Source organism: Carcharodon carcharias, chromosome 10 (assembly GCF_017639515.1).
Source record: "Carcharodon carcharias isolate sCarCar2 chromosome 10, sCarCar2.pri, whole genome shotgun sequence".
In the NCBI taxonomy this organism is placed as follows: Eukaryota; Metazoa; Chordata; class Chondrichthyes; order Lamniformes; family Lamnidae; genus Carcharodon; species Carcharodon carcharias.
The window spans coordinates 62,607,589-62,635,388 of record NC_054476.1 but is presented as its reverse complement, the minus strand read 5'-3'; the positions used below and the strand labels follow the sequence as shown (position 1 = coordinate 62,635,388).

Below are 27,800 nucleotides of genomic sequence, written 5' to 3'. Positions count from 1 at the left end.
TCCTCCTTTAAAATGCTTCTTAAAACCTACCTCTTAGACCAAGACTTTGGTCATCTGCCCTAAATTGTGACTCTGTACCAAATTGATAACACTCCTTTCAAACATCTTGGAACACTTCATTACTTTAAAGGGGCTTTATAAATTCAAGTTATTGTTGTTATAGGATCATAGTGGTATGTTGTATGCTCTGTAACATGGCAATTGATAGGACCACATAACTGCAAAATCATGCAGTGGCAGAACCAGTGGAAGAGCAGGAGGATTTCCCAAAAGAAGAAGGTACAGCTCCTGAGACAACAGTTCAGCTCCAACTAGCCGAACCATCCAGAGAAATCTAATTCTGTAAAGTTTCTCTTCAACATGTAATCCAAAATATAATCTTCATTCCATCCCGCCATTGGAAACATAGGATCAGGAGTAGACAATTTAGCTCCTACCATTCAATTGGATCATACAATAAAACCTTCCACGGAAGATCTACACAATTCCACCACGGTCCCTGCCACAACATCCACCTTTAACAAAGACCTCATCTCCCCAACGTCAAAAGGACTTTACACATGGCATAAGCCATCGTCAATGTATTTTTTGCACAAATATTCAAATTGTTTACGTCAATATAACTCTTCCCACCATTCTTTTACTATGACATGCATGTTCCAATGGTGGATGTATTTGTGCATTACTATTTAGACTTGTGACTTATCTAGTGTTTTCCCAGAAGCAGGAACTGAGCAGAATTATGGCAAATGATTATCTAGCATCCTAAGTAGCTCTCAATCTCGGTGAGCTCCCATACAAAATATTCCAATTCATCTGATGCTGTGGCAACAGGCTGGTTTTACCTCTTTTCAGATTTCTGCTGTAATTAAAGGGTTGGCTGAGGTGGAAGTAAAACCTTCACTGTCTGTTTCAACCTTCTTCTTCTCCTGGCCTCCACAGCACTATGTCCATAGATCTGAGGGCTGAGAGTTTGAATGGCAGAGTACTGACATTTGGCAAGGTAAAGTAGATCTTTCCTGCCTTGAGTCAGCTCCTCATCCACCCATCCAGTCTAGTTGAAAGCCTGTATTTCAGCAGCATCAACTTCACAACAGACTGTAAGACTGGCAACAAGGCTGCTCTTATCATCATTGCGGGTTTTAGATTCATGGCCTGGGTTTCCAAATCTTGCTGCAGCCACAGCTGTTGGTGAACTGCAGCTTTTATTGAACATTATACTAGCTACGTACAATACAGATTCTGCACGAGGCTCTATATAGAACTCTTTCTCTCCATGCTCTGTTTTCATGTGATCTTATGTCAGTGATGACATAGACTATATATTTACATTTTTAACATAAACCCCTTTTACTACATCTCCCCCAAGTCTCTAATAAATATATTCTACATCTCCTCCCACCACCACCACCTTCCCACCCCCGCCTCTCCCCCCACCCCACCCCCTCCCCCCCCCCCAACTCCCCCACTATAGATTTAAGGTGAGAGGAGAAAACTATGTCCCCTAGTAATTGACTCTTCCACCCTGGGAAAAAGTTTCTGACTATCTACTTTGTCCATGCCGCTCATAATTTTGTAAACTTCTATCAAATCGCTCCTCAATCTCCGTCACTCTAGTGAGAACAATCCGAGTTTCTCCAACCTCTCCTCATAGCTAATAACCTCTAGACCAGGCAGCATCCTGATAAACCTCTTCTGCACCCTCTCCAATGCGTCCATATCCTTCTGGCAATGTGGCGACCAGAATTGCACGCTATATTCCAAGTGTGGCCTAACCAAGGTTCTGTACAGCCGCAGCATGACTTCCCAGTTTTTATACTCAATACCCCTGCCGATGAAGGCAAGCATGCCATATGCCTTCCTGACTACCTTATCCACCTGCATTGCCACTTTCAGTGACCTGTGGACCTGTACACCTAAATCCCTCTGCCCGTCAATGCACTTAAGGGTTCTGCCATTTACTGTATAATTCCTGCCTGTATTAGACCTTCCAAAATGCATTATCTCACATTTGTCCGGATTAAACTCCATCTGCCATTTCTCCGCCCAAGTCTCCAACCGATCTATATCCCATTGTATCCTTTGACAATCCTCCTCATTATCTGCAACTCCTCCAACTTAGTGTTATCTACAAACTTACTAATTAGCCCAGTTACATTTTCCTCCAAATCATTTATGTATACTACAAACAGCAAAGGTCCCAGCACTGATCCCTGCGGAACTCCACTCATCACAGCTCTCCATTCAGAAAAGCACCCTTCCACTGCTACCCTCTGTCTTCTATGACCAAACCAATTCTGTATCCATCTTGCCAGCTCACCTCTGATCCCGTGCAACTTTACCTTCTGTACCAGTCTGCCATGAGGGACCTTGTCAAAGGCCTTACTGAAATCCATGTAGATAACATCCACTGCCCTTCCATCGTCAATCATCTTTGTCACTTCCTCAAAAAACTCGATCAGGTTAGTGAGACATGACCTCCCCTTCACAAAACCATGCTGCCTCTCACTAATACGCCCATTTGCTTCCAAATGGTAGTAAATCCTGTCACAAAGAATCTTCTCCAATAATTTCCCTACCACTGACGTAAGGCTCACCGGCCTATAATTTCCTAGATTATCCCTGCTACCCTTCTTAAACAATGGAACAATATTGGCCATTCTCCAGTCCTTTGGGACCTCACCTGTAGCCAGTGAGGATACAAAGATTTCTGTCAAGGCCCCAGCAATCTCCTCCCTTGCCTCCCTCAGTACTCTGGGGTAGATCCCAATTGGCCCTGGGGACTTATCTACCTTAATATTCTTCAAGATGCCTAACACCTCCTCTTTTTGATCTCAACATGATCCAGGCTATCTACACTCTTCCCTAGACAAATCGACTGCTAAGTCCTTCTCTTTGGTGTATACCGATGAGAAGTATTCATTTAGTATCTCTCCCATTTCTTCTGGCTCCACACACAGATTCCCACCTCTGTCCCTGAGTGGGCCTTCCCTTTCCCTGGCTACCCTCTTGCTTTTTACATATGTAAAAAAGGCCTTGGGATTTTCCTTAATCCTGGTTGCCACTGACTTTTCATGACCCCTTTTAGCTCTCCTGACTCCTTGCTTAAGTCTCTTCCTAATTTCTTTATATTCTCCACAGGCTTCATCTGTTCCCAGTCTTCTAACCTTTACGAATGCTTCCCTTTTCTTTTTGACTAATCTCACAATATCCTTTGTTATCCAGGGTTCCTGAAACTTGCCATGCTTATCCTTCATCCTAGCAGGAACATGCCGGTCCTGAATTCTTATCAACTGACGTTTGTTTGCTCCCCAGATGTCAGTTGTTGATTTGCCCACAAACATCCGCCTCCAGTCTAGATTCCTCAGTTCCTGCCTAATATTGTTATAATTAGCCTTCCCCCAATTAAGCACCTTAACCCGAGGACTCCTGTTATCCTTATCCACCAGTACCTTGAAACTTACTGAATTATAGTCACTTTCCCGAAATGCTCCCCTACTGAAACCTCAACCACCTGGCCGGGTTCATTCTCTAATACCAGGTCCAGTATTGCCCCTTTCCTAGTTGGACTATCTACATATTGTCTCAGGAAGCCCTCCTGGATGCACCTTACAAATTCTGCACCATCCAAACCCCTAGCACTAAGTGATTCCCACTCAATATAGGGAAAATAAAATCACCCACCACAACAACCCTATTGCTTTTACATCTTTCCAAAATTTGCCTACATAACTTCCTCAACCTCCCGCCGGCAATTGGGAGGCCTATAGTAAACCCCCAACATAGTGACCGCACCCTTCCTATTCCGGAGCTCTACCCATATTGCCTCGTTGCATGAGCCCACCGAGGTGTCCTCCTGTCGTACAGCTGTGATATTCTCCTTAACCAGCAGTGTAACTCCCCCAACTCTTCTACATCCCTCTCAATCCTGCCTGAAACATCTAAATCCTGGAACATTTATCTGCCAATCCTGTCCATCCTTCAACCAAGTCTCTATAATAGCAATAACATCATAGTCCCAAGTACTAATCCAAGCTCTAAGCTCATATGCCTTGCCTGTTATACTTCTCGCATTGAAACAAATGCATTTCAGACCCCCAGTCCCACTGTGTTCAGTAATTTCTCCCTGCCTGCCCCTCCTCTTAGTCCTACTGGCCATATTCACTGGTTCCCAGTCATTTATTTCACCTGCTGACCTGTTGCTCTGGTTCCCACCCCCCTGCCATACTAATTTAAACCCTCCCGAATGACACTAGCAAACCTCTCAGCCTGGATATTTGTGCGCCTCCAGTTTAGATGCAACCTGCCCCACAGGTCCCACCTGCCCCGGAAGAGATCCCACTGATCCAGATATTGGAAACCCTCCCTCCTACATCATCTGTTCAGCCACGTGTTTAGCTGCACGATCTTCCTATTTCTAGCCCCACTGGCACGTGGCACAAGGAGTAATCCTGAGATTACAACCCTAGAGGTCCCGTTTTTTAACTTTCTGCCTAACTCTCTGAACTCCTGCTGCAGGACCACGTTACTCTTCCTGCCTATGTTGTTAGTACCAATGTGTAGCACGACCTCTGGCTGTTCTCCCTCCTCCTTCAGAATGTCCCGTACCCGATCAGAAATATCTTGGACCCTGGCACCAGGGAGGCAACATACCATCTTGGTGTCTCTTTCACAACCTCAGAAGCGCCTATCTGAGCCCCTGACTATAGAGTCCCCTATGACAATTGCTCTTCTGTGCTTTGACCCCGCCTTGCTGAACAACAGAGGCAACCGTGGTGCCATTGCTCTGGCAACTGCTGTTGTTTTCCTCTGATAGGCCATCCCCCTCAACAGTATCCAAAATGGTATACCTATTAGAAAGGCGGACAGCCACAGGGGATTTCTGCACTGACTGCCTGCCCCTTCTAGCGGTTACCCATCTATCTGTCTGTACCTGTGTGACCACGTCTCCAAAGCTCCTGTCTATGACGCTTTCTGCCACCTGAATGCTCCTAAGTGCATCCAACTGCTGCTGCAACCGATCCATGCGGTCTGTGAGGAGCTGCAATTGGGTACACTTCCTGCAGATGTAGTTGTCCGGGACACTTGAATCGTCACAGATTTCCCACATCCCCCAGGTGAAGCACTTCACCCCAGCAACAGCCATTTCTAGAATTAATAAATTAATTTAAATCTAATAACTGCTTATTGACTCCTTATTAACTATATGTTCCCTAGGGCTAGATTTCAACTATAAATGCTAAATTCTAAGAACAGTAATCCCCTGATTCTGGTCTAGATACCCCTCTACTTATTAATTAAGTGATTAATTTATTTGGTTTAATTAGTTTAACAATGTTTCAGTTTCAAATTCAGTGTAGATTCTCTACCAGCCAATCAGGTCACAGATTTACCGTGACGCCACTTTTAATTTTTTTTTTAAGACCCAAGGTCCATGAATCTCCGACGTAAGGTTTTTATATTCACCTCTCTGGAACTCTGCCCTCCGACTCTGCTCCCTAGTGCTCTCCTCGCGCTCTTTTATCCTGTGTCTCTGCCGCTCTCCTTGTGCTCTTTTATCCTGTGTCTCTGCCGCTCTCCTTGCGTTCTTTTATCCTGTGTCTCTGCCGCTCTCCTCGCGCTCTTTTATCCTGGTGAAGTAGTGTGGAATGGTAGCTCAACAGTGATATAATCATTCTCTTTCAACAAACCTTTTACCGTTCTAAGTCCTCCTTCGGCCTCTCCATTTGTTTATGGGTACCTGGGTGAACTAGTTGTATGGACTTATCCAGCGTGCAAATCTGGGGCGATTCCATCCTAAGTGCGGTAACGGGCACGAAAGAAGTAGTTTTAACCGCCGGCCGCAATGGCAGATTTGCGCACCATATCGCCCCCTTCCCGTCTCACAAATTATACAGTCACAGGAAACACGCCAGATCGCTGGTGAGCAGCCTCCAATGGGCCCACACCTGACGTCATATTTAAAATGCAGCCACACACACACTTCTCAATGTTTGTAGCCCAGGATTGCTCCAGTCAAGACATGGCCCCAAATGCCAGGAAGATTACAGCCCCATTTTTCAGTGCTGCATCCCTGGGACACCTTCTGGACGTCATGGAGGCTCGCCGCAAAGTCTACTACGCCCAATCTGGTCACACGAGGCCCATCAGTGTTGCCACTCTGGCTTGGGAGGCAGTGGCAGAGGTGGTCAGTGCCAATGCTCCACACAAGTCGTCGGTCATTCAGTGAAGAAAACAGGTGAATGATCTCATCCGTGACACCAGGGTAAGGCAACTATCTCATCAATCTCAACTTACCCATTAACAAGCCCATTGCACATTCACCTCAGTGGAACCTAGATGTAGAGTAGCCTCGGGATCACAATTTGGTGAGCACACCACACAATCTGTTCCACAGCAGGTGGAGGCAGGGTCTCAAGGGACTGCTGGAGTCAAGGAATCTTCTGAGTCTGACTCAGATGATGAGCCCCTTGACTCTGTGCTCAATCAGTTCATGGAGCCGCAAAGGCAATCCACGGAATGTCAGGGAGGGATGTCTGGTGCATCCCTCAGATTGCAAGGGACAATGGTGGAGTCTGTCTGCCTTCAGTCCGAGGTAATAGCACCAGCTTGCCAATGCCTCGAGGTCAACACTGGCAGGATAGCGGCCGCCATGGAGACCATGGTCTAGGACATCAATCCTGCACTACTATATGGGCTGAACTCCATCACTGACACCACAGATGCCCTCCAGAGGGGTGCGGAGCAGACTGATCTCACTCCAGTTCCCCTTCTCAACAAGAAGTCATCCAGGGTTGTTGAGCACGCATAGGGAGGATGACCAGCACTCAACACCCCGGGGCCATGCACCCAGGTGACTTTTGGAAGATCCAAAACACCTCTTCCTGAAATCCCCAGCAGCTCCAGCTCCACATGCCAAGAAGGGTGCAGCTGACCCACAGCAGGGCAACTAAAGCAGGCTGGAGCCCTCCGGGTCTCACCCTCCAGTGGACAACTGCCAAAGTCATCACAGACAGTGCGTCACAGTCAGCAGGCCACCTCTACCTTCACTGTGGATGTCGGGGTGCAGCAAGACGTAGCGGCAGGGTTAGGAAGGTTAAGAAGGTGAAGTTGCACAGCCTGGGCATGAGTGTTAATCACCAGTACATAACGTTCACTATTGCAAATAAACTCCCAAGAACGTCTCCTTGTCTATGGCTCTTTATGATGAGTAGTGTTTATGTCACTGAGATGCAAAACCTTAGTTCTGGCACAAAATAAAGGCAGGTGTCTCAGTCCCTGTGGTGCGTAACCTTCAGACCAAAGTGATGGTCCGGCTTCATGCTTACTGGGCATATTAGTGATGCCTGCACCTCAGTGGTGCTTGTCATTGCTGCCAGAATATCATGGGCAGACATCACAGAGTTCCATCATTCCCTCTGTGAGCACTCATCACCTGAGGTGGGGCTGGCCCCCCCATCTCTTCAGCATGTGACCAATGACTGTGTGCTCCTGAAGGGGATAGGTGCCGATGGTTAACAAAGAATCGGGTGTATTTAAATTTTCACGGCTGCATCTGCACGATATGACCCTGAGCACAAGCAAGCTGCCCTAAGCCAGACAGAAGTGAGACATTCACCAAAGCAATGTGAGGATTTGTGGAGTGTCCTTGCTACAGCTCATTATCATCCTCCACAAATCTCGCAGCTATGAGGGCCTCCCCAACATGCCTGCCTTGTCTGGCCAGTGTGATGGCCTCATCGCTGGCATCCTCGCCTTCAAGGACCTCAATATCATCATCCCCTTTGACTTAGTTCCAGCATCATCTGTTGCGCAGTTATGCTGGCTGGGAGTGCAGCACTTGCTCTGTGTTCGCAATGTTGACCACATCAACAGTCATTGGAGCCAAAGGTTGAGGCTCTTCTGGTTGCTGATTGCTCTCTTATCTATTCTCCACTGGAGGCGCTGTAGTAACCATCCAAGTTGTTGACTGGTCTGACCAATGAGTGCTTTCCATCACCTGCAACAAAAATATACAAACCTGCTCTACAAAGAAAGAAGACAGTTCAGAGCTGAAGTCCCAGTCAGGATACTCTTTCTTGTTTGAGCTCTCAAGAACTTGCAGTTCTGCATAATTTACAACAGTGGTTGTCTTGACATCTGCTGCTGTTTTGAGGAGATTCAGGGATACACAAGCATCTGTGCTCAAGAGAGAAAAAGACTTGTTACAGATGACATACATCAGCGCAAAGGTTTGTTTGCTGCCATACCTTGTTGGCTCCAGAATCATGCCTATGACCAGAAGTTGGATTCCTCTGGGCCCATAGTGATGTGTCTGTTGTTCTAAGGCAGGTATATCTCAGCCATGGTTCTTTGTCCCATTGGACCATAACACTGGTTCCCGTGTCCAATTTAAAGTTTGTGAGAAGGTGATTAACCAAATTTTCCACATTTCAAAACAAATATCCAGGATCTTTGACCTCACCCAAGAAGCAAGACTGTGTGTGTCCTCTTGGTGTGCAATTTCAACCTCATGAATCATCTATGAATCTTCTGTGCGTTTAGACGTTTTGGCTTTGCACAATTTGCCGAAGTGCCCAAATCTGTTACATTGAAAGCATTGAGCTGAAATTGCAGGACAATGATCTCAACTGTGGAAGGGCTTGGCTCTGCAGTACAGGCACGGTCGCACTACTGGTCAGTTAGGGTATTGCTTCTCTTGGCCTCAAGTTTCCCTGCTTCTGTGCTGTTTACCTAACTGGACTGTAGGGTTTCCTTTCCACCATGGTTTCCTTTCTCCCCTTAAAAATGAACCTGTGCTATACACTGAGTTCAGACTGCTTAACAATCTGGATAGCTTTCTCGAGGGTCAGATTCTCCTTCGCTTGCAGTATATCTGAAAATGCATCGGCCGTTAATCCTACAACTATTCTATCCCTGATAAGCTCAGATTTTAGGCCTACATTTTTGCAGCCTTCAGCCATCCTGTACAGATAATGAATGAGTTGACAGGTTCTCCTGGCTGCTGGACACGGTTAAATGTAGCCCTTTTGAGCATTTTTTTGCTTCTTAAAATAAACATCGAATGATTTTGGTACTTCTTCAAATTTAGTAAATGATTAATTGATTCCTTGTCTGGCAATAATGCCATCTGCTATCAGGCCCACTTAATAAAGCAGTGTGTTAACTTTTTGAGCTTGTCTTTTTATCCAGACCTGAAGCAATCATGTATCTAAAAGATCTTTTTCTCCTAAATCCCTAATTATGCGATAGATCTGGGCTTTGGATCCTTGGTTAAAAAATTTTAACGTGCAAGTTCAGCTTTAAGAAGCTGCTGAAATTCAAGATGGCGCCACTGTTCGTTTGAAAACAAAGGGTTTACCAGCGCTTGCCAGTTTTGGCAGGCTCCCAATGCAATGGTGCTCACTCTCAGCCTTGAAAAAATTTTAAACAATGGCTGCTTCAATTGACTACTTGCTGACTTCTCCATTTCAACACAATGCTTTAGGGTTTCAAAAGTTCCAAATCCTAGCCTTTGCTGGCCTTTAAAGCTGATTCTTTAGTCACTATCCTTCTGAATTATTTTTTTCCCTTTTCAGAGCGAGCTTGGATGTGTTCAGGTGCTGACTGGGGAATCTGGTTTATCCAACTGAGTTTTGAAACGACAATTTCTGACCACTGAGCTATTTTAAAGTTTCTCAGGACTTGTTTCTTGGAATTTAAAAATTTTAACTCACCTCTGTTGGGACTGCTGACTCTGCACTCTGGGAATCGAAGCTGGAGTTCCAAGAGATCCTATTTAGTCTTTGCCACAGTGAGGAATTTTAAATTTCTGCCTTCAGCTTCCAAGCCTTTCCTTGGAGCTTTTCCCTGATGAATTTTCTCCATGGGCAGAATTTTGCCCTTGATGGGCGGGCGGGCCCCACCAGCTTGGTGGCGGGCAGGCAGCCGATTGTCACCGCCAAAACGGGCCCCACTGCCATTTTACGTGGGTGGGCCAATTAAGGCCCGCCCAGCGGGCCACCCGACGGGAAGCACTTTGCGCGTCCTGTATGGGGTGGGGAGGGGAGGGATTCCCCAACTGTCAGAGTGCGCTGTTTCGCGCATGTGCACGAAAGAGCGCACATCTCCCTGAGACTAAGTGCTGCCTCAGGGAGAGCGTTGACAGTGTTTGAAACTTAAAAAACAGAAAAATAAAAAAGATTATTAACATGTCACCCTTATGTGACAATGTCACACGCGATAGGACATGTTAATAAATAATCACAAAAACTTTATTAAACTTTTTTAAAACCGACATGAAACCTCATCCTGCCAGTGGATGAGGTTTCATGTTTTTTCAGAAGCCCGCTGGGGCTCCTGGGCATTGACAGGTCGGTGGACAGATAGCTGATCACACTGTCCGCCCGCCTTCCTGAATATTTAAATGGGGTGGGATGACGTCGGGGGCTCCCCCCTCCCCCCCCCCAACATCATCCTGCGTCATTTTCACGTCGGCGAGCGGGCCCTGCCCCCAGAAAAATTCTGCCCCATGTGTCTGTTTCTTGAGCTTTTCCTAAGGTCAGTATATTTCAAAATTTTATTTAGTCTTGTAGGAATTTCGTTTTTCTCTTCATTTTTGCAAGATTTGAGCCTCCCAACTCTTGTCATCTCACCCAATAAGTGGATTATTGACTATTTTCTGCTGCAAATTCATTTTGCTGCAAGTGTCAATGGCATTCTCCCAAGCATCCTCACTTCTCCTTGCTTAATTTTCTTACCTCTCCCACTGTGCCTGCTAAACACTAGTCATCTTTCCCTTCTTACTTCTCTCTCAGCTACCTCAAGCAACATTCCTGTTTGCCATTTGCTGCTTAACAGTCTTCTTTCCTTCTGCAAACTCACGAGTCCCATTTTACCTTCTCCCATTCATACCCACAACTGAGAAGATGACAATAGGGCCTTCATTAGAGCTTGGCTTGAGATCATAAGTGACTTTCCCCATACCAAGCCAGAAGCTATGCTTTTGCTGTTTAAAGCTAATAGTGCATACTGTGTAAATTGCAAATGTTGATACAAAGTTGAGTATATTTAAAGTAGTTGCTCTCGATGAATGATAAAAAGAATTTCAAATCCCCAAAAATTGATGCATATTTGCATTTTTATACACTGTTAGTTCCAGGAATAAATTTTAGAACTGAGAAAATTGCACGAGTACAAATTAGAGGCTGTAAAACATAAACAGTATACTCAAGACATACCTGTGAAAGCGACTTCAGAAATATATGGGATTCAATTTCAAAAGCACTGCTGAAAATCAATACTGGCATGAATGCATGAATAAGCAACAATGGGTTGATGTTTGCCATAACCTCACTGTACTGGCGAACCTAAAAAAAAAATCATGTAGAAAAGTCATCCAGTGGTCTAAAATCTTTAAAGTCAAAGTATATATTCAATAGAAGAATGCCACTGAATATTTTACAGAACTGATAAATTCTTGAGCGCTGTTTAGAAGGCACCCAATTAGCAGAAATATTACCACAAATAATGGCAACTTGTATACAGCACATATGACACAGCATTTAGTGCAATTTACATTTCTGATGAAAGATCACAGAGTTGAAATGTTGGGCCGGATTTTCCCCTCACAAAGTGGGTAGCTAGAGTTTGGAAATTTCCTGATTCGGTGCACCTGTTACGAGGAAAAACTGCCGAGTGGCATAATTTTCACTTCAGGGATGCGGGTGTGGGATGGGGATGGCCTGCCAATCCCAGGTGCAGATCAAAGGTGGCGACAGGGGCTGACTGCCGAGGTGGGCAGGTTAAAAGGCCCACCTCAGTTCCCTAGAGTTTCATCCCACTTGTTTTGTTAAATATTCAGCTCTCTAGCCCTCATCCCCCCACTCACTCCCCATCCATGCCAACACCCACCCCTTCCAAAGGCCCCTTGTGGCCCATATGCCAACTGTGCCAACTTATGGCCCCCATTCATCCCCATTGCTCCTTAGAGACCTTTGCCAACTTAGCACTAATTAATGCCAATCCATGTGCCCTTACATCCTCCATATCAAATTACCCAGTATCCATCATAGGCAGACCTCAGAAGCCATGCTGAGATGAAATAAAATGAAGTTCTAAATATCTGTCACAGGCTTCACAACATATAAAGTCCAATTCATGAAAGCCCATTCAATATGTTTAAATCCCCTCCAGTACTTAATCCCCTATAAAAACAAACATTTATATTTACAACACATCAAATCCTTTAATAACTTCTTTGAGCTGTCAAACTGTGAACTTACAGCCCCCACTGTGATGATAGGCTGTGGAAAACAGTCAAGCATTCATAATGCTATAATGATGGCACCGAGGATTATATCAACAAACAAATATTGAAACTGCTAAAACAGACTCTTTCACACCCAAAGACACAGGTAGGCAGTTTCTTTACATTTCTAAAGGGAAAGTGATTTAAATAACTTGACAATTCTATATACCTTAACCATTCTTCAAGAGCATTTACATCTCCACCCTAAGGTCATGGAACATACTGAGGTTGAGGTCATTCTTGGAGTGAAAATCAGGTCTGCTCATCCTGTGCACTGAGTTTAAATAGCCCAGCCAATTGGTCATTTGTATCTGTGCGCTTCACACCCATCCCCTTTTCCTAACTGTTAAAATGGGATATGTTGGAAAAGGAAGTGGGATAACATTATGAAAATTATATCTTCCTGACAGGAATCAAAGCTTCTGTTTTCACCCAATCCCTTCACATTCATGGGGAGGCGATGGCATAGTGGCATTGTCGCTGGACTAGAACTCTGGAGACCCAGGTTCGAACCTTGCCATGGCAGATGGTGGAATGTGAATTCAATAAAAATCTAGAATTAAAAGTCTAGACCATGGAACCATTGTTGATTATTGTTAAAAACCCACCTGGTTCATTAGTTCCTTTAGGGAAGGAAATCTGTCGTTTCTTTTTTGGTCTACATGTGACTCCAGACCCACAGCAATGTGGTTGACTAGGAAATAGCCTAGCAAGCCACTCAGTTGCAACAAACCACTACAAAGGCACAAAAAAGGAATGAAACCAAATGGACCACTAGGCACCGGATCAACCTAGGCACCAGAAATGACAGTGGCAGTCTCAGCCCTGTCGACCATGCTAAGTCCTCCTTATTAACATCTGGGGGGCTAGTGCCAAAATTGGGAGAGTTGTCGCACAGACTAGTCAAGCAACAGCCTGACATAGTCATCCTCACGGAATCATACCTTACAGATAATGTCCCAGACGCCACCATCTCTATCCCTGAGTATGACCTGTCCCATCAGCAGGACAGACCCAGCAGAGGTGGTGGCACAGTGGTATACAGTCAGGAGGGAGTTGCCCTGGGAATTTCAACATTGACTCCGGGCACCATGAATTCTTGTGGCATCAGGTCAAACATAGGCAAGGAAACCTCCTGCTGATTACCACATACTGTCCTCTCTCAGCTGATGAATCAGCGCTCTTCCATGTTGAACTCCACTTGGAGGAAGCAATGAGGGTAACCAGGGCACAGAACGTACTCTGGGTGGGAGGCTTTAACGTCCATCACCAAGAGTGGCTCGGTAGCACCACTACTGACCGAGCTGGCAGAGTCCTAAAGGACATAGCTGCTAGACTGGGTCTGCGGTAGGTGGTGAGGGACCAATAAGAGGGAAAAAAGATGCTTGACTTCATCCTCACCATCCTGCCTGCTGCAGATGCATGTGTCCATGACAGCATTGGTAGGAGTGACCATCCCACAGTTGTTGTGGAGATGAAGTCCTGCCTTCACATTGAGAATACCCTCCATTGCCATGCTAAATTTGAACAGATCTAGTAACTCAAAACTGGGCATCCATGAGGCGCTGTGGGTCAGCAACAGCAGAACTGTACTCGAACACAACCTGTTACCTCATGGCCTGGCATATCCCCCACTCTACCATTACCATTAAGCCAGGGGATCAATCCTCATTCAATGAAGAGTTCAGGAGGGCATGTCAGGAGCAGTACCAGGTATGCCTAAAAATTAGTGAAGCTATAACACAGGGCTACTTGCATGCCAAACAGCATACACAGCAAGTGATAGACAGGGCTAAGACATCTCACAGCCAACGTATCAGATCTAAGCGCTGCAGTCCTGCCACATCCAGTCATGAATGGTGGTGGATAATTAAACAACTCACTGGTGGAGGAGGCTCCACAAATATCCCCATCCTCAATGATGGAGGAGCCGGCACACCAGTGCAAAAGATAAGGCTGAAGCATTTGCTACAATCTTCAGCCAGAAGTGCCGAGTGGATGATCCAACTCGGCCTCCTCTGGAGGCCCCCCAGCATCACAGATGCCAGTCTTCATCCAATTCGATTCACTCTCCATGATATCAAGAGACAGCTCAAGGCACTGGATACTACAAAGGCTATGGGGCCTGACAATATTCCGGCAATAGTACTGAAGGCTTGTGCTCCAGAACTTGCCGCACCCCTAACCAAGCTGTTCCTGTACAGCTACAACACTGGCATCTACCCGGCTACGTGGAAAATTGCCCAGGTATGTCCTGTAGACAAAAAGCAAGATAAATCCAACCTGGCCAATTACTGCCCCATCAGCCTACTCTCAATCATCAGTAAACTAATGAAAGGGGTCATCAACAGTGCTATCAAGTGGCACTTGCTTAGCAATATACTACTCACTGACATCTAGTTTGGGTTCCGTCAGGGCCACTCAGCTCCTGACCTCATTACAACCTTAGTTCAAACATGAACAAAAGAGCTGAATCCCTGATGTGAGGTGAGAGTGACTGCCCTTGACATCAAGGCAGCAGTCGACAGAGTGTGGCATCAAGGAGCCCTAGCAAAACTGGAGTCAATGGGAATCAGGGGGGAAACTCTCCGCTGGTTGGAGTCATACCGAGCACAAAGGAAGATGGCTGTGGTTGTTGGAGGTCGCTCATCTCAGCTCCAGGACATCACTGCAAGAGTTCCTCAGAGTTGTGTCCTCAGCCCAACCATCTTCAGCTGCTTCATCTATGATCTTCCTTCCATCATAAGGTCAGAAGTGGGGATGTTCGCTGATGATTGCACAATGTTCAGTACCATTCGTGACTCCTCAAATACTGAAGCAGTCCATGTCCAAATCCAGCTTTGGGCTGACTAGTGGCAATTAACATTCACACCACACAAGTGTCAGGCAATGACCATCTCCAACAAGAGAAAATCCAACCATCGCCCCTTGATGTTCCATGGCATACACAAGCAGCCTGTCTGTACAGGAGGGGAGGAAGGGAGGAAGAGCAATAGTAATAGGGGATTTTATAGTCAGGGGAACAGATAGGCGCTACTGTGGCCATCAACGTGATTCCGGGATGGTATGTTGCCTCCCTGGTGCCAGGGTCCGGGATGTTACTGAACAGCTACAGGGCATCCTAAAGGGGGAGGGTGATAAGGCAGAGGTCATGGTACATGTTGGTACCAGTGATATAGGTAGAAAGAGGGATGAGGTCTTGCATCAAGAATTCAGGGAGTTAGACCGTAGACTAAAAAGCAAGACCTCTCGGGTTGTAATCTCTGGATTACTCCCAGTGCCACGTGCTAGCGAGCTCAGAAATAGGAGAATAGCACAGATGAATACGTGGCTTAAGAGTTGGTGCAGGTGGGAGGGTTTTAGATTCCTGGATCACTGGGACCGTTTCTGGGGAAGGTGGGACCTCTACAAGCGGGACAGTCTACATCTGAACCAGAGTGGGACTAACATTCTTGCAGGGTTTGCTAGTGCTGTTGGGAGGAGTTTAAATACGGCTAACACAGAATGTTAGCAGAATAGGGACACATCATAATACAGTAAAACAATCAAGTCAGAGGGAGTACAGCTGCGATAAGCTTCAAGGGAGTAAGGCAAGGCTGGATGGCCTCTACTTTAATGCCAGGAGTATTACATGTAAAACGGATGAGTTAAGGATGAGGACTGACATGTGGAATTGTGATATAGTAGCCATCACTGAGATGTGGTTCAGGGAAGGGCAGGATTGGCAGCTCAACATCCTGGGATATAGGATCTTCAGGCGAGATGGGGAGGGTGTAAAAGAGGAGGAGGCGTTGCATTATTAGTTAAAGAGTCACAGTTACTGCAGTAAGGAGAGATGATATCTTGCAGGGGGCATCGAATGAAGCTTTGTGGGTAGAGCTTAGGAATAAAAAAGGGGCAATCACATTATTAGGTCTTTATTATAGACCCCCAGATAGTCAGCGGGAAATTGAGGAGCAAGTATGTGCACAATTTGTGGAGGTGTGTAAAAACAATAACAATAGGGTAATTATATTAGGTGATTTCAACTTTCCCAACATTAATTGAGATAGACATATTGTTAAGGGCTTGGATGGAGTGGATTTCTTGAAATGTGTACAGGAGAACTTTTTAGGTCAATAAGTAGAAGGTCCAACAAGGGACGTTGCATTGCTGGACCTAATTCTGGGGAATGAAGCTGGACAGCTGGCTGAGGTGATAGTGGGCGAGCATTTTAGCGATAGCGACCACAACATGGTACAGTTTAAGTTTGTTATGGACAAAGAAGTTGACAAGTTGCAAAAAAATGTTTTGGATTGGGGGAGAGTGGATTTTAGTAAAATAAGGTAGGATCTGGCCAAAGTAGACTGGGAACAGCTATTTGTGGGGAAATCTACAGAGGGACAGTGGGAGGTGTTCAAAAAAGAAAGGGGGAGGGTACAGGATCAACATGTTCCCTCTAGGGTGATAGGAAGGAGTAACAAGCCAGAGAACCATGGATGACCAGAGATATTCAGGTTACGATGAGAAGGTAAAGAGAGGCTTTTTAGCAGGTACAAGGGAAGCAAATCAGCAGAGGCATTAGTGGTGTACAGACATTGCAGGGTGGAGCTTAAGAAAGCAATTAGGAGAGCAAAGAGGGGATATGAGAAAGCTCTGGCTGGTAAAAGTAGGGAAAATCCCAAGATATTCTATAAGTATATCAATGGGAAGAGGATAACCAGGTAAAGAGTAGGGCTCATAAGGGACCAAGGGGGAAATCTATGGGTGGAGCCAGAGGACATCGCTAGAGTGTTGAATGAATACTTCACATCCATCTTCACCTAAGAGAATGAGGATGAATGTATCGAACTTGGGGAGAGAGATTGTGAGGTTCTTAAGCAAATTGATATAGGGAGTGACAAGGTATTGGAGGTATTGGCAGGCTTAAAAGTGGACAAATCTCCAGGTCCAGATGATTTGTGTCCCAGACTGCTGAGGGAGGCAAGAGAGGAGATTGCAGGGGCTCTGACCCAAATTTTTAATTCCTCTCTGGCCATGGGGGAGGTGCCAGAGGACTAGAGAACAGCTAATTTGGTTCTGCTATTTAAGAAGGGCTGTAGAGATAAGCCAGGGAACTACAGGCCAGTGAGTCTCACATCAGTGGTAGGGAAACTATTGGAGCAATTTCTGAAGGAGAGTATCTATCTCCACTTGGACAGGCAAAGTTTGATCAGGGATAGTCAGCATGGCTTTGTCAGAGGGAGGTCATGCTTAACAAATTTGATTGAATTTTTGAGGAGGTGACCAGGTGTGTAGATGAGGGTAGTGCAATTGATGTAGTTTATATGGATTTCAGCAAAGCCTTTGACAAGGTCCCACATGGCAGACTTTTAAAAAAGGCAGAGGCACATGGAATACAGGGTAATTTGATAAGGTGGATTCAAAATTGGCTTAGTTGTAGGAGGCAGAGGGTGATGACAGAAGGATGCTTTAGTGACTGGAAGCCAGTGTCCAGTGGTGTACCACAGGGATCTGTGCTCGGTCCCCTATTATTTGTCATTTATATAAATGACATAGATGACTATGTGGGGTGTAGGATTAGTAAGTTTGCGGATGACACAAAGATTGGCTGGGTGGTTAACAGTGAGGTTGAGTATCTTGGGCTACAGGAAGATATAGATGGGATGGTCAAATGGGCAGATAAGTGGCAGATGGGATTTAACCCTGAAAAGTGTGAGGTGATACACTTTGGAAGGGGTAATTTGACAAGAAAGTATTCAATGAACAGCATGACACTAGGAAGCTCTGAGGAACAAAGGGACCTTGGCGTGTGTGTCCATAGATCTCTGAAGGTGGAGGGGCATTTTAGTGTGGTGGTGGAAAGGCATATGGGACACTTGCCTTTATCTACTGAGGCATAGATTACAAAAGTAGGGAGGTCATGTTGGAGTTGTATAGAACCTTGGTGAGGCCACAGCTGGAGTATTGTGTGCAGTCCTGCTTGCCATAGTATAGGAAGGATGTGATTGCACTGGAAGGGGTGCAGAGGAGATTCACCAGGATGTTGCCTGGGATGAAACATTTAAGTTATGAAGAGAGGTTGGATAGACTTGGGTTGTTTTCATTGGAGCAGAGAAGACTGAGGGGCGACCTGATCTCAGTGTACAAGATTATGAGGGGCATGGATAGGGTGGATAGGGAGCAGCTGTTCCCCTTAGTTGAAGGGTCAGTCACATGGAGGCATAGGTTCAAGGTGAGGGGCAGGAGGTTTAGGCGGGGATATGAGGAGAAACTTTTTTTACCCAGAGAGTGGCGACAGTCTGGAATGCACTGCCTGGGAGGGTGGTGGAAGCAGGTTGCCTCACATTCTTTAAAAAGTACCTGGATGAGCACTTGGCACGTCACAACATTCAAGGTTATGGGCCAAGTGCTGGTAAATGGGATTAGGTGGGTAGGCCAGGCGTTTCTCACGTGTCGTTGCAGACACAATGGACCGAAGGGCCTCTTCTGCACTGTGATTAAGTCTGGTAGTAGACTGCAGTGGATTGCTGGTTCCGTGAAAAGAGTCCAACGCTTTTGAAGGCTCTGACAACCTGCACATTAGTGTCATATAAATGAAATTGCTGGTTTGTGCAGGTTATTATTTTGCCATATTATTCCAAAAACAAATGATAATCTACAATGAGAATTCACAATATAAACAAAATCTCTTTGTGAGCCATGGAGAGCGTCATGGTGGCAATATTTCTGAGAGTCCCTTTTTTCTGCAATGTAATTGAGTTTTTTTGGTGGATTGTAACTGGAAGAAAATTAGAACAGCTATCAGCAGGTATGATGAGAGGGCTGGACAGAGTAGATAGGGGGAAACTGTTCCTGCTTGTAAAAGGATCAAGAACAAGAGGGTACAGATTTAAAGTGTTTTGCTAAAGAAGCAAATGGGATGTGAGAAAAAACTTTTTTACACAGTGAGTGATTCGGGTCTGGAATGCATTGCCTGGAAGTGTGGTGAAGCCAAGTTCAATTGAGGCATTCAAGAGGGCAATAGATGATTATTGAAGTAGAAACAATGTGCAGGGATATGGGGAAAAGGCAGGAGAATGGCATTGAGTCATAATGTTCATACGGAGAGCTGGTGCAGACACGATGGGCCAAATGGCTTCCTGCGCTTTAACAATTTTGTGATTCTGTGAATCCGGACCCAGGTCACATCTGCCATTTTTTTTTTCAAAAAGGTCCATGGGGTCTCCGCAACACCACAAAAATCCAGCCCCTTAACTCTATTTTACTCTCCACTGATATGCCTGGCCTGCTGAGTATTTCCGGCATTTTCTGTTTTTATTTCTTGCAAGTATTTTCTTACCCTTCCCCAAGAACATTTGTTTACATAATTAGAAACAGTTCAACAGGGCACTATCATATTATCAGCTTTCAGAGTAAAACTCCTTTTTCAGATCAGCAATGTTGTCACTAATGTTGTCAAGGTAATTAGGGATGGGCAATAAATGCCGACCTAGCCAATGACACCCACATCCCATGAAAGAATAACAAAAAAATTACCAATGGTTGAAATTTCAACTGTACTAAATCTGCCCCTTCAACAGCCATGCTATTAAACAGGGTTTATGACACCTACTATGACTGGTTGAACTGTTCATCAATGTCAGGCTACTGTAGGGAATCAAAATGTGTCAACTAGTGCTCAGACTCATGACACCCAGGATGACCTTTATGTTCTCCACCCAAATCTTGTGATGGATCCAAGCTATGATTAGGGAAATTATGGAAAGGCATTGAGGCATCTGCCCTGCCAGTGGGATTGACAGGTTGTCCAGATTAATGTCCAGCTTCCCCAAACCTGAAGCATCATTCCAATTGTTCTAGAATGGAGGACTGACGATTACCTCCAGATAGCCCTGTTGAAGGTAACTCCAAGCATCTCCAAATAGATGGTCCATTTGTGCAACTGTACTTCTCCCCTCATAAACTGTCAGAAAACTCTGGAGTTTAGTCTAGTGTCAGGGGGCTAAGACTGCACTCTATATTTTTATAACATACATATATACATCATCCTGGCTAATCTATAAAATTATTTTTCTTAAAACTGAATAAAGGCTTTAAACTAACTGAAGCCATGACTGGCTATGACTCACACAAAAGGAATTTTTGGCCATCAGAACAGTAGCAACCTCATTCTCTCTAAAGTGGCACTAATGCCCCAGTGACTGCAGAGATCAAATCCCCATGAATCATAGAAAGGCCCTTTAAATTTCTAAGGCCAGGCCCCTGGGCAACGGAGACGATCGGTCTGCGAGGGCAGAAGGCCCTAGAAACCTCTGTTGAACTTATTAATGGTTTGAGACATTAACCGTCTCAAGAATCCAGACCAGGAGTATATATCCTTTGTCCAAGCCAAGGTGGAGAAGTGGGAGTCACATCACATGACATGCTCCCCCACCCTAACCCCTCACCCTTCCCCACCCTAACCCCCCACCCTTCCCCACAAGCTACTAGAACCTGTAATATTGTTTTGTGGAGCTGAAAAAAATGGCAGACTGCCATTTTCCAGCTAGTAGACAGCAGCAGAAAAAAGGCTCTTTCCAGGTTTTTGAATACATGGTTCCTCACCTACACTATTTTCTACTGGAACTTCTGTACCTGCGCCTACAAGACTAAATCATCTCTATGTACCTATCCCTTCGTGGAATTCATCTCTGCTGGAAACAATAATTCTTATCTTCTCTGTGGTCTTTTCCCTGTACCTCTTTCTTCCCCTTATCCCTCTTTCATTATATGAATGCACCCAGTGACAACCCCTCCCGTGTTTTGAGTTTGTGTAAAGTAAGCTAACCCTTTTAGTTCATCCTAGCTAGAGTTTGCTGTAGGGTTATTAATAGAGAATTGGATCACACCAAACTGAGGGGGTGAGAAAATATGCCACCACATATAAAGGGGGAAAATCAAAAAATCAAAAATCACCTGTTTATGGATGGGTGGTGAGGGGAGAAATCAGGGCTGTTTAAATTAAACCCACCTCCTGTCCGTAACACTAGTCCGCAGGATTATTTATTCAACAGACCGCAGTTATGTTCACAGCTGAAGTATTCGCTTTGGAGATGTGTACCTAATACTATTAACCGAGTAACATTTTGGGTGGCAGCAGCAGAGCACTGGTCCGTTCTAAATAGTCTTTCTTAGTAGAAAGTCAACCAAACTTTTTTTTTAAACCTACCGTGGTTTTCTGTTCCCACCAAAAATCTGTTGCATAATTTTATCACTCAATTTTACTAAGAACAATATTACTTAAAATTTCCTATTTTCTTTTGACTCCATTAACTTTAACTGTGTGTCCCTGAATCCTTAAATTCTATGTCAACTGAAGATTTTTTTCTGAATCCTTAACATTAAAGATTTTCCCCATTGGAACAGGAATAAGCCATAAATAAGAATTTATCCCCTTGAGCCCATTCTGCCATTCAATAAGATTATGGCTGATCTGCAAACTAACTCCATGTACCTGCCTTTGTCCCACATCCCTTAATACCTGTGGTTAACAAAAATCTATCAATCTTGGTTATAAATTTAGCAAATGATCTAGCATCAACTGCTGTTTGTAGAAGAGAATTCCAAACTTCTGCTGCCTTTGCATGAAGGAGTGTTTCCTAATTTTACTCCTGAAAGGTCTAGCTCCATTTTTTAGCCTCTGCTCCTATACCTGGATTTCCCAACTGGAGAAAATAGTTTCTCCCTAACTATTTCCTTTGATATGTTGAAAATTTCCATCAAAGCACACTTTAAATCGACCATGTCCCTCATCTTTCTCTTAGCCAAAGAATAAATTGTCATTTAGTAGTACAGAACTTGAGTATTGCTGAAAAGAAGACAGCGTTTTTTTGTCAAAGCTTTTTGTCTTGCACTCATCAGGATGTTTCACAAGAACACAAATCCAAGGGAGACAACAAATTTATATGGAATGAGAACTGCTGATTGGTTGAGAAATGGACTCTGATTGGTAGGAGCATTACCATGGAGAATACACCTGTTAATGGGGACTGACAGTTAACTGTCAAGCATTGTTTAAAATTTACACCTGGCAGCTTGGCTCTGATTGGTCAAGGCTTGCTCAGAGGAATGAACTAGCAAATGGCTGTCACTTACTTTGTCTAGCTGAAACAGGCATAATATGTGTACGTATTCTTTCTGTCTGTAAAGAAAAGGGCCCTAATTAAGGGCATTAATATAAGTAGCTTCCAGTACACTAAGAATTGCTTGGCAGTTAACTGTCATTCACCATCACCTGGTGCATTCTCCATGGCAATGACTCTTCCATTCTCCACTTGCCAACCAATCAGCACTCTCTTCTCATACAGTATAAATTTGTTGTCTCCCTTGGATTTGTATTCTTGTGGGTCCTGATGCGTGCAAGGCAGAAAGCTTCGACAAAAACGATGTCTCTGTTTATAGCAAAGAATAAATTGCCAGCGTACATGATCTTTCCTCATAACCCAGGCCAACACGAGACTCCTTCATCCTAGTACTGTCAAAGGTTTTCCTCCAATTGCTGCAACTTGTATACCATCCTGCTGCACAACCTGGGAGACTTAACTTAAATACAAAGGCAAAGGAGTATAGAATAACACCAATCAAAGCCACTCTTATGGTTTTCACAAAAAAATGGACAGTTGCAGTAAAAATCTCACTATACCACAGTATAAAAATGGAATTTGATATAGTCAGTCACCATAAATCAGTGGCCTGAAAATTACACGATGCATTACATGGTATACAAGCCCTGTTATAAAACAGTATATTGTCTAACTAACTGAACTATATTATGGGGACCACCAGCATTACGAAATGGTACATCTAACGCGTATTTTGAGTTTTCAAGAAAAGTATATTGAAATCAAGAAATCTTCAAGGGCTGCAAAATGCCTGAATGGGAATGTTTGCAATCTCTCAGTTGGCCTTCCTTTTGTTTACTTAACAAAAATTAGAATTTGCAACCTTAAATGAGCTTGTTACATGGTACACTGTTCCTCATGCTACAGAACAGCACATCTACAGACTTACCACAAGCAACACAACAGAAGATTTGCTAGCTACAAAAAAGTTTTTCTGAAATATGACTGGTCATTTTGTTATCCTGTTGACCAGAGCCATATTTTATGCATCATCAATAATGACTATTTACATCTCCTTAACATCACCTTCCTCTCTGAACTATTATTAAAACCCTCATCCACATCATTGCCATCGCAAGGCACAATTTTCCAAAGCACTCTTCAACAATCTCAAGCTCCACTATATCTAAACACCAAATCTTCAACAACTGTTGTCTGTTATTCCTTACCAAATTCTGCTCACCTTCTCAACAACAATTTTTATTTGCATAGCACATTTAATAGAGTAAAATGTTCCATGGTCAATAAACAATGCTAGAATTCTCATCTCAAAATTCTCCACCTTTCTACATCTTTCCCCACCTTAAAAAGTGTCTTCACCAACTCTTAAAGTTACTGCCAGAACTCTTCTAAGTCATGTTTAATGTTCGTCAACTGTTTGTCAAACACCCTCGAACAATTAAAATCTGTAATGTAAACGATAATTGTTGAAAAACTAATCAGAAATCAATCTGCAATGATAATTCTGGGATGTGATTGGTTCCTTAGTCTTGGGTTCCATTAGTTCAAGAGACAGTGAGTTGTGAAATGTGATTTGTTTTTACAATCTGATTATCAAAGGGACTTTAAAACCCAACAGCTAGACATTCACAAAAGCACAGGATTGTTTATGATGTATATTATTTTTAAACTTTAGCTTTTGTTATGTTTAAGATAATATTTCAGTAAGATTAAGATTCATACCTGTGGATACCTGACACTTAATGCTCCAAAGGAAATACCAGCAATGCAGACAATTACAGTGTATGGGAGCTTTATTCTCTTTATCAAAGTTCTGGTCACAGCTGGAAAATAAAGCCCATCAAGTGTGTTTTCAATTTTCATAACACAAGAACTAAGTAAATAAAAATAAAGATAAAAGCTAAAAAAACAAATTAAAATCAGATCCAACTTATAAAACTAAACCACATAAAACATTTCCTGTCCTGTAATCATTCTAGCCATTTCATTACTGGAACAATAATGCTAAATATTAAGATGTATTGGAAGAATTTACTTCAGAAGGGGAAAAAAATTTATATCAAATAAAACCATTGTGCTTTCCATGAATTACTGCCTACCAGAGGAATGTAGAATTTTCTAAATTTTATGTCTTAGATCTTGTTGCTAATAGAACAATCTTACTTTTTCAAGAATTATTCTCAACTTTGTTTTTGTCAGGGTATCCCACCACAGTGTGGATAAAGGAATAGGAGGTGGCTGGTGAAACCGTGAGGCAGCTTATTTCAATTGTCTGGTGCCAAGTATTTAGGGGTAAGAATGCTTACAGCAGAATCAGCTGGCATTGTGTTAGATGTGATTCTTGTTAAACCTTCCAAAGAAACTTTGAAGATCAGTCACACTTAATCCCATCACTACCAATAGCCTCCCCACCCCTACCGCATGTTTTGCCTGTAGCACTGCAAGTTCCTCATCCTCAAGTACTTGTTCAACTTCCTTTTAAAATTGTTTACAGAATCAGCTTCCAATATTTTTTCAGAGTATTCCAAATCCTCCCTGCCACCTTTAAGAATTTGTGTACATGAACAGCAAGGTCCCTTTATTCTACTATAAAATCATAAAATTTATAGTATACTATCTTTCCACATTAGTCCTCCTTCTAAAGTGCAACACTTCAAACTTTTCTACGGTGAACTCCATCTGCCATGTTTCTATTTCGATTCTTGTCTTGGTCATCCTGAAGCCTATAATTATCCTCATCACTTTCTAATACATTGTCAAGTTTCATAATGTCTGCAAACCGTGTAACACTGTTCTTTACACCAGAGTCGAGGACTCGAGTCTACAGCCTGCGGTTCTGGAGCCACGTGCAGCTCTTTAACATCTCATTTGCAGCTCCCAACCTTGCTTAGTAGTATTGCATTAAATCAAGAAAAATAAGAGCCATACTTTTAGTGGGGATAAAAGGGCTAACCATTATGCTGCACTTCACAAATTATTATTTTAACAAAAAACATCCTGACCACACACCTCCCTGCCCTGAACCAGCCCCCCCGCCCCGCAACCCGAACTGACTAGCTCCCAAACTGACAAGTCGCCCCTGACCCAACCACCCCCGGCACACCTACCTGCCTTACCACACCTGCCACCCTACCCATTAACCTCACCCACACTACCGACTTGCACATCCACCCACATGCTCACCCATACACTGAAAAGCTGCTTAAATGTCCCGAACTTTTCAGTGTGTTAGTGAACACTTACCAGAATGCAGCAGCTAGTGCCATAAAAAGGGTGCGTGGCTTGTCCAATTCCCAATGATCCAGCGCTATGTGGAAGCAGTTTGATGGAAGACCACTCCTTATTTCTGAAGAGGTCAGGAGGATCGGGACACAGTAAAGTAAGAGCAGAACAGCAATCCGGCAATTCTTGCCGCTTCATGGAAAACTCAGGCCAATGCCTTTGGTTCGAGAAACAGGTTTTATGGTTGCAAATATTACTGCTTCTAGTGTACCAGATACAATAAATTATTCTGAAAGTGCTATTAGAACCCTTGTTGTACCATGAAAACCAATAACTGAAAAAATTGTCTTAATTCTATATATCTTAATTAAAATTTGTTTTAAACTGACAAAACTATAGAAAACAAAGTTAAATGATGTGATAATTCAGAGTTAGGTCTACTTTGAATTTGATTTTTTTTATTGATACATAAATTCAATATATATATTTTAATAATTTTATATGCAAATTATACGTTCCACTAGAGACACTTGGCAATTTACCAACTATTTGGTTTAGAAATGTCAAATTTTCATTTTGGTGCTGCCAACAACTTTCATTTTAGGCTTTTTTTTAAAATGGTTCTTCAGATAAAAATGGTTGCTGACAACTGGTCTAGGTTGTTTATAAAAACTGAAAAGAGTAACGGACTCAGAACAGACCTTAGTCAGTTCTAGAAACACCTTTGCAAATCATGTCATCAGTCTGAAAAAAATCCAACCACTACCACCCTTTGTTTCCTGTCACTGAGCCAATTTCAGATCCAAACCACCACTTTGTCTTTAATTCCATAGATGCCATCTTACATTACTTTCATATAACTCTATGTTTGAACCTTTCCAATCAGATTTCCAGCCTTGCCACAGCACTGAAACATTCCTAATCAAAATCACTATGACCATGGGGCACTATCCCAATTCATTCTTCCTGACCTCTCTTTGATACAATCAACCACACCATCCTCTTATAATAGCTTTCCAACCTTACCCAGTCTTAAACACTACTCAGTTTTGAGTGGGACTTGCCTTGGCTTAATTTCATTCTTAACTATTCTTAACTAATTGTAAGTTAAACCATTTCGTACTGTTATGGGATCATGTGACTGCATAGGCAAATCAGCCCTAAGCACTGGGAATATTAGGGGCTTTTGAGCCTTGGTCTTGGAACAAGCATATAGCCTCATCTGGAGTCTGTAATTAAAGTTTACTGTTACTTACAAGAAAGTCCTGCACTCCAAGTTTATTCCAATTGGCGACAAGGATAAATAGCGCCGACGCAGCACCTCGCCTCATAAATGTATTTTGATTTAAGGGAAGAAAGTATACTCACCAGCAATCCCTCTCTTTGTTGACCCATACAGCTCATTCGTCAAGGTTTGGAGTCAATACATTGAGCGATTAGGTTTCTGCTTTGTAGCTAATGTAATAATGGCAGGGGAGTAACAGAAGGCAATTCTCCTTAGCGTCTGCAGGAGCAAAGCCTATAACCTAATCTGTAGCTCGACAGCTCTGAACAAGCCAAATTCCAGATCCTTCACCGAACTAATAGACCTCATCAAAGACATTTTCAGCCTAACCCCTCCATGATCATGGAGAGGTTCAAGTTTAACTCTCGAATAAGGACCCCTGACGAGTCAATCGCAACATACATTGCAAAGTTAAAACAGTTAACAGAGCACTGTGACTTCAGTGATAATTTAAACAACACATTGTGAGATCATTTGGTTTGTGGCATAAACGATGACACCATTCAGCGCCATTTGCCTGCAGAAGTTGAGATGAACCTGAAGCGCGCCACGGAGATAGCGCTAGCAATGGAGTGTGCTGAGAGGGCCTCGCAGGCTTTGCAGAGGGTACAACATGGCATCATTGTGCAACTAGGGTGGGAACCTGTCACCAGGCATGGCACAAAGATCAGGGAGGCTACTGTGAAGCGGTACACAGTCCTTACCGCTAGAAAAATAAATGCTGAAAGCAGCTCACCAGTAACCCAGAAGTTGAAGTGTTACCACTGTGGGGCAAATCATGCACCCGAAGTCTATAGATTTAAAGAGGCAGAATGCCACCACTGTTGATAAACAGTGCGGGTCTAGATCAAGGTAGCCATTCAGACATCAGGTCAAGTTAAATGAAGTGCACAATATAGAG

At 43.7% G+C, this 27,800-nt stretch overlaps 1 protein-coding gene across 1 annotated transcript in view; it reads right to left on the bottom strand.

The window, feature by feature from the left end:
* Positions 1 to 27,303, bottom strand: part of LOC121282838 (sodium/hydrogen exchanger 10-like) — a 395,537-nt gene extending 368,234 nt beyond the window's left edge. The window contains exons 1-3 of the mRNA XM_041196650.1: positions 27,230 to 27,303; positions 25,636 to 25,831; positions 11,220 to 11,348 (exon numbers count right to left, since the gene is read on the bottom strand). Of these exons, the coding sequence (XP_041052584.1) occupies positions 11,220 to 11,348; positions 25,636 to 25,831; positions 27,230 to 27,303 (399 nt within the window). The remainder of the gene's footprint in view (positions 1 to 11,219; positions 11,349 to 25,635; positions 25,832 to 27,229) is intronic.
* Positions 27,304 to 27,800: the final 497 nt, after the last annotated feature.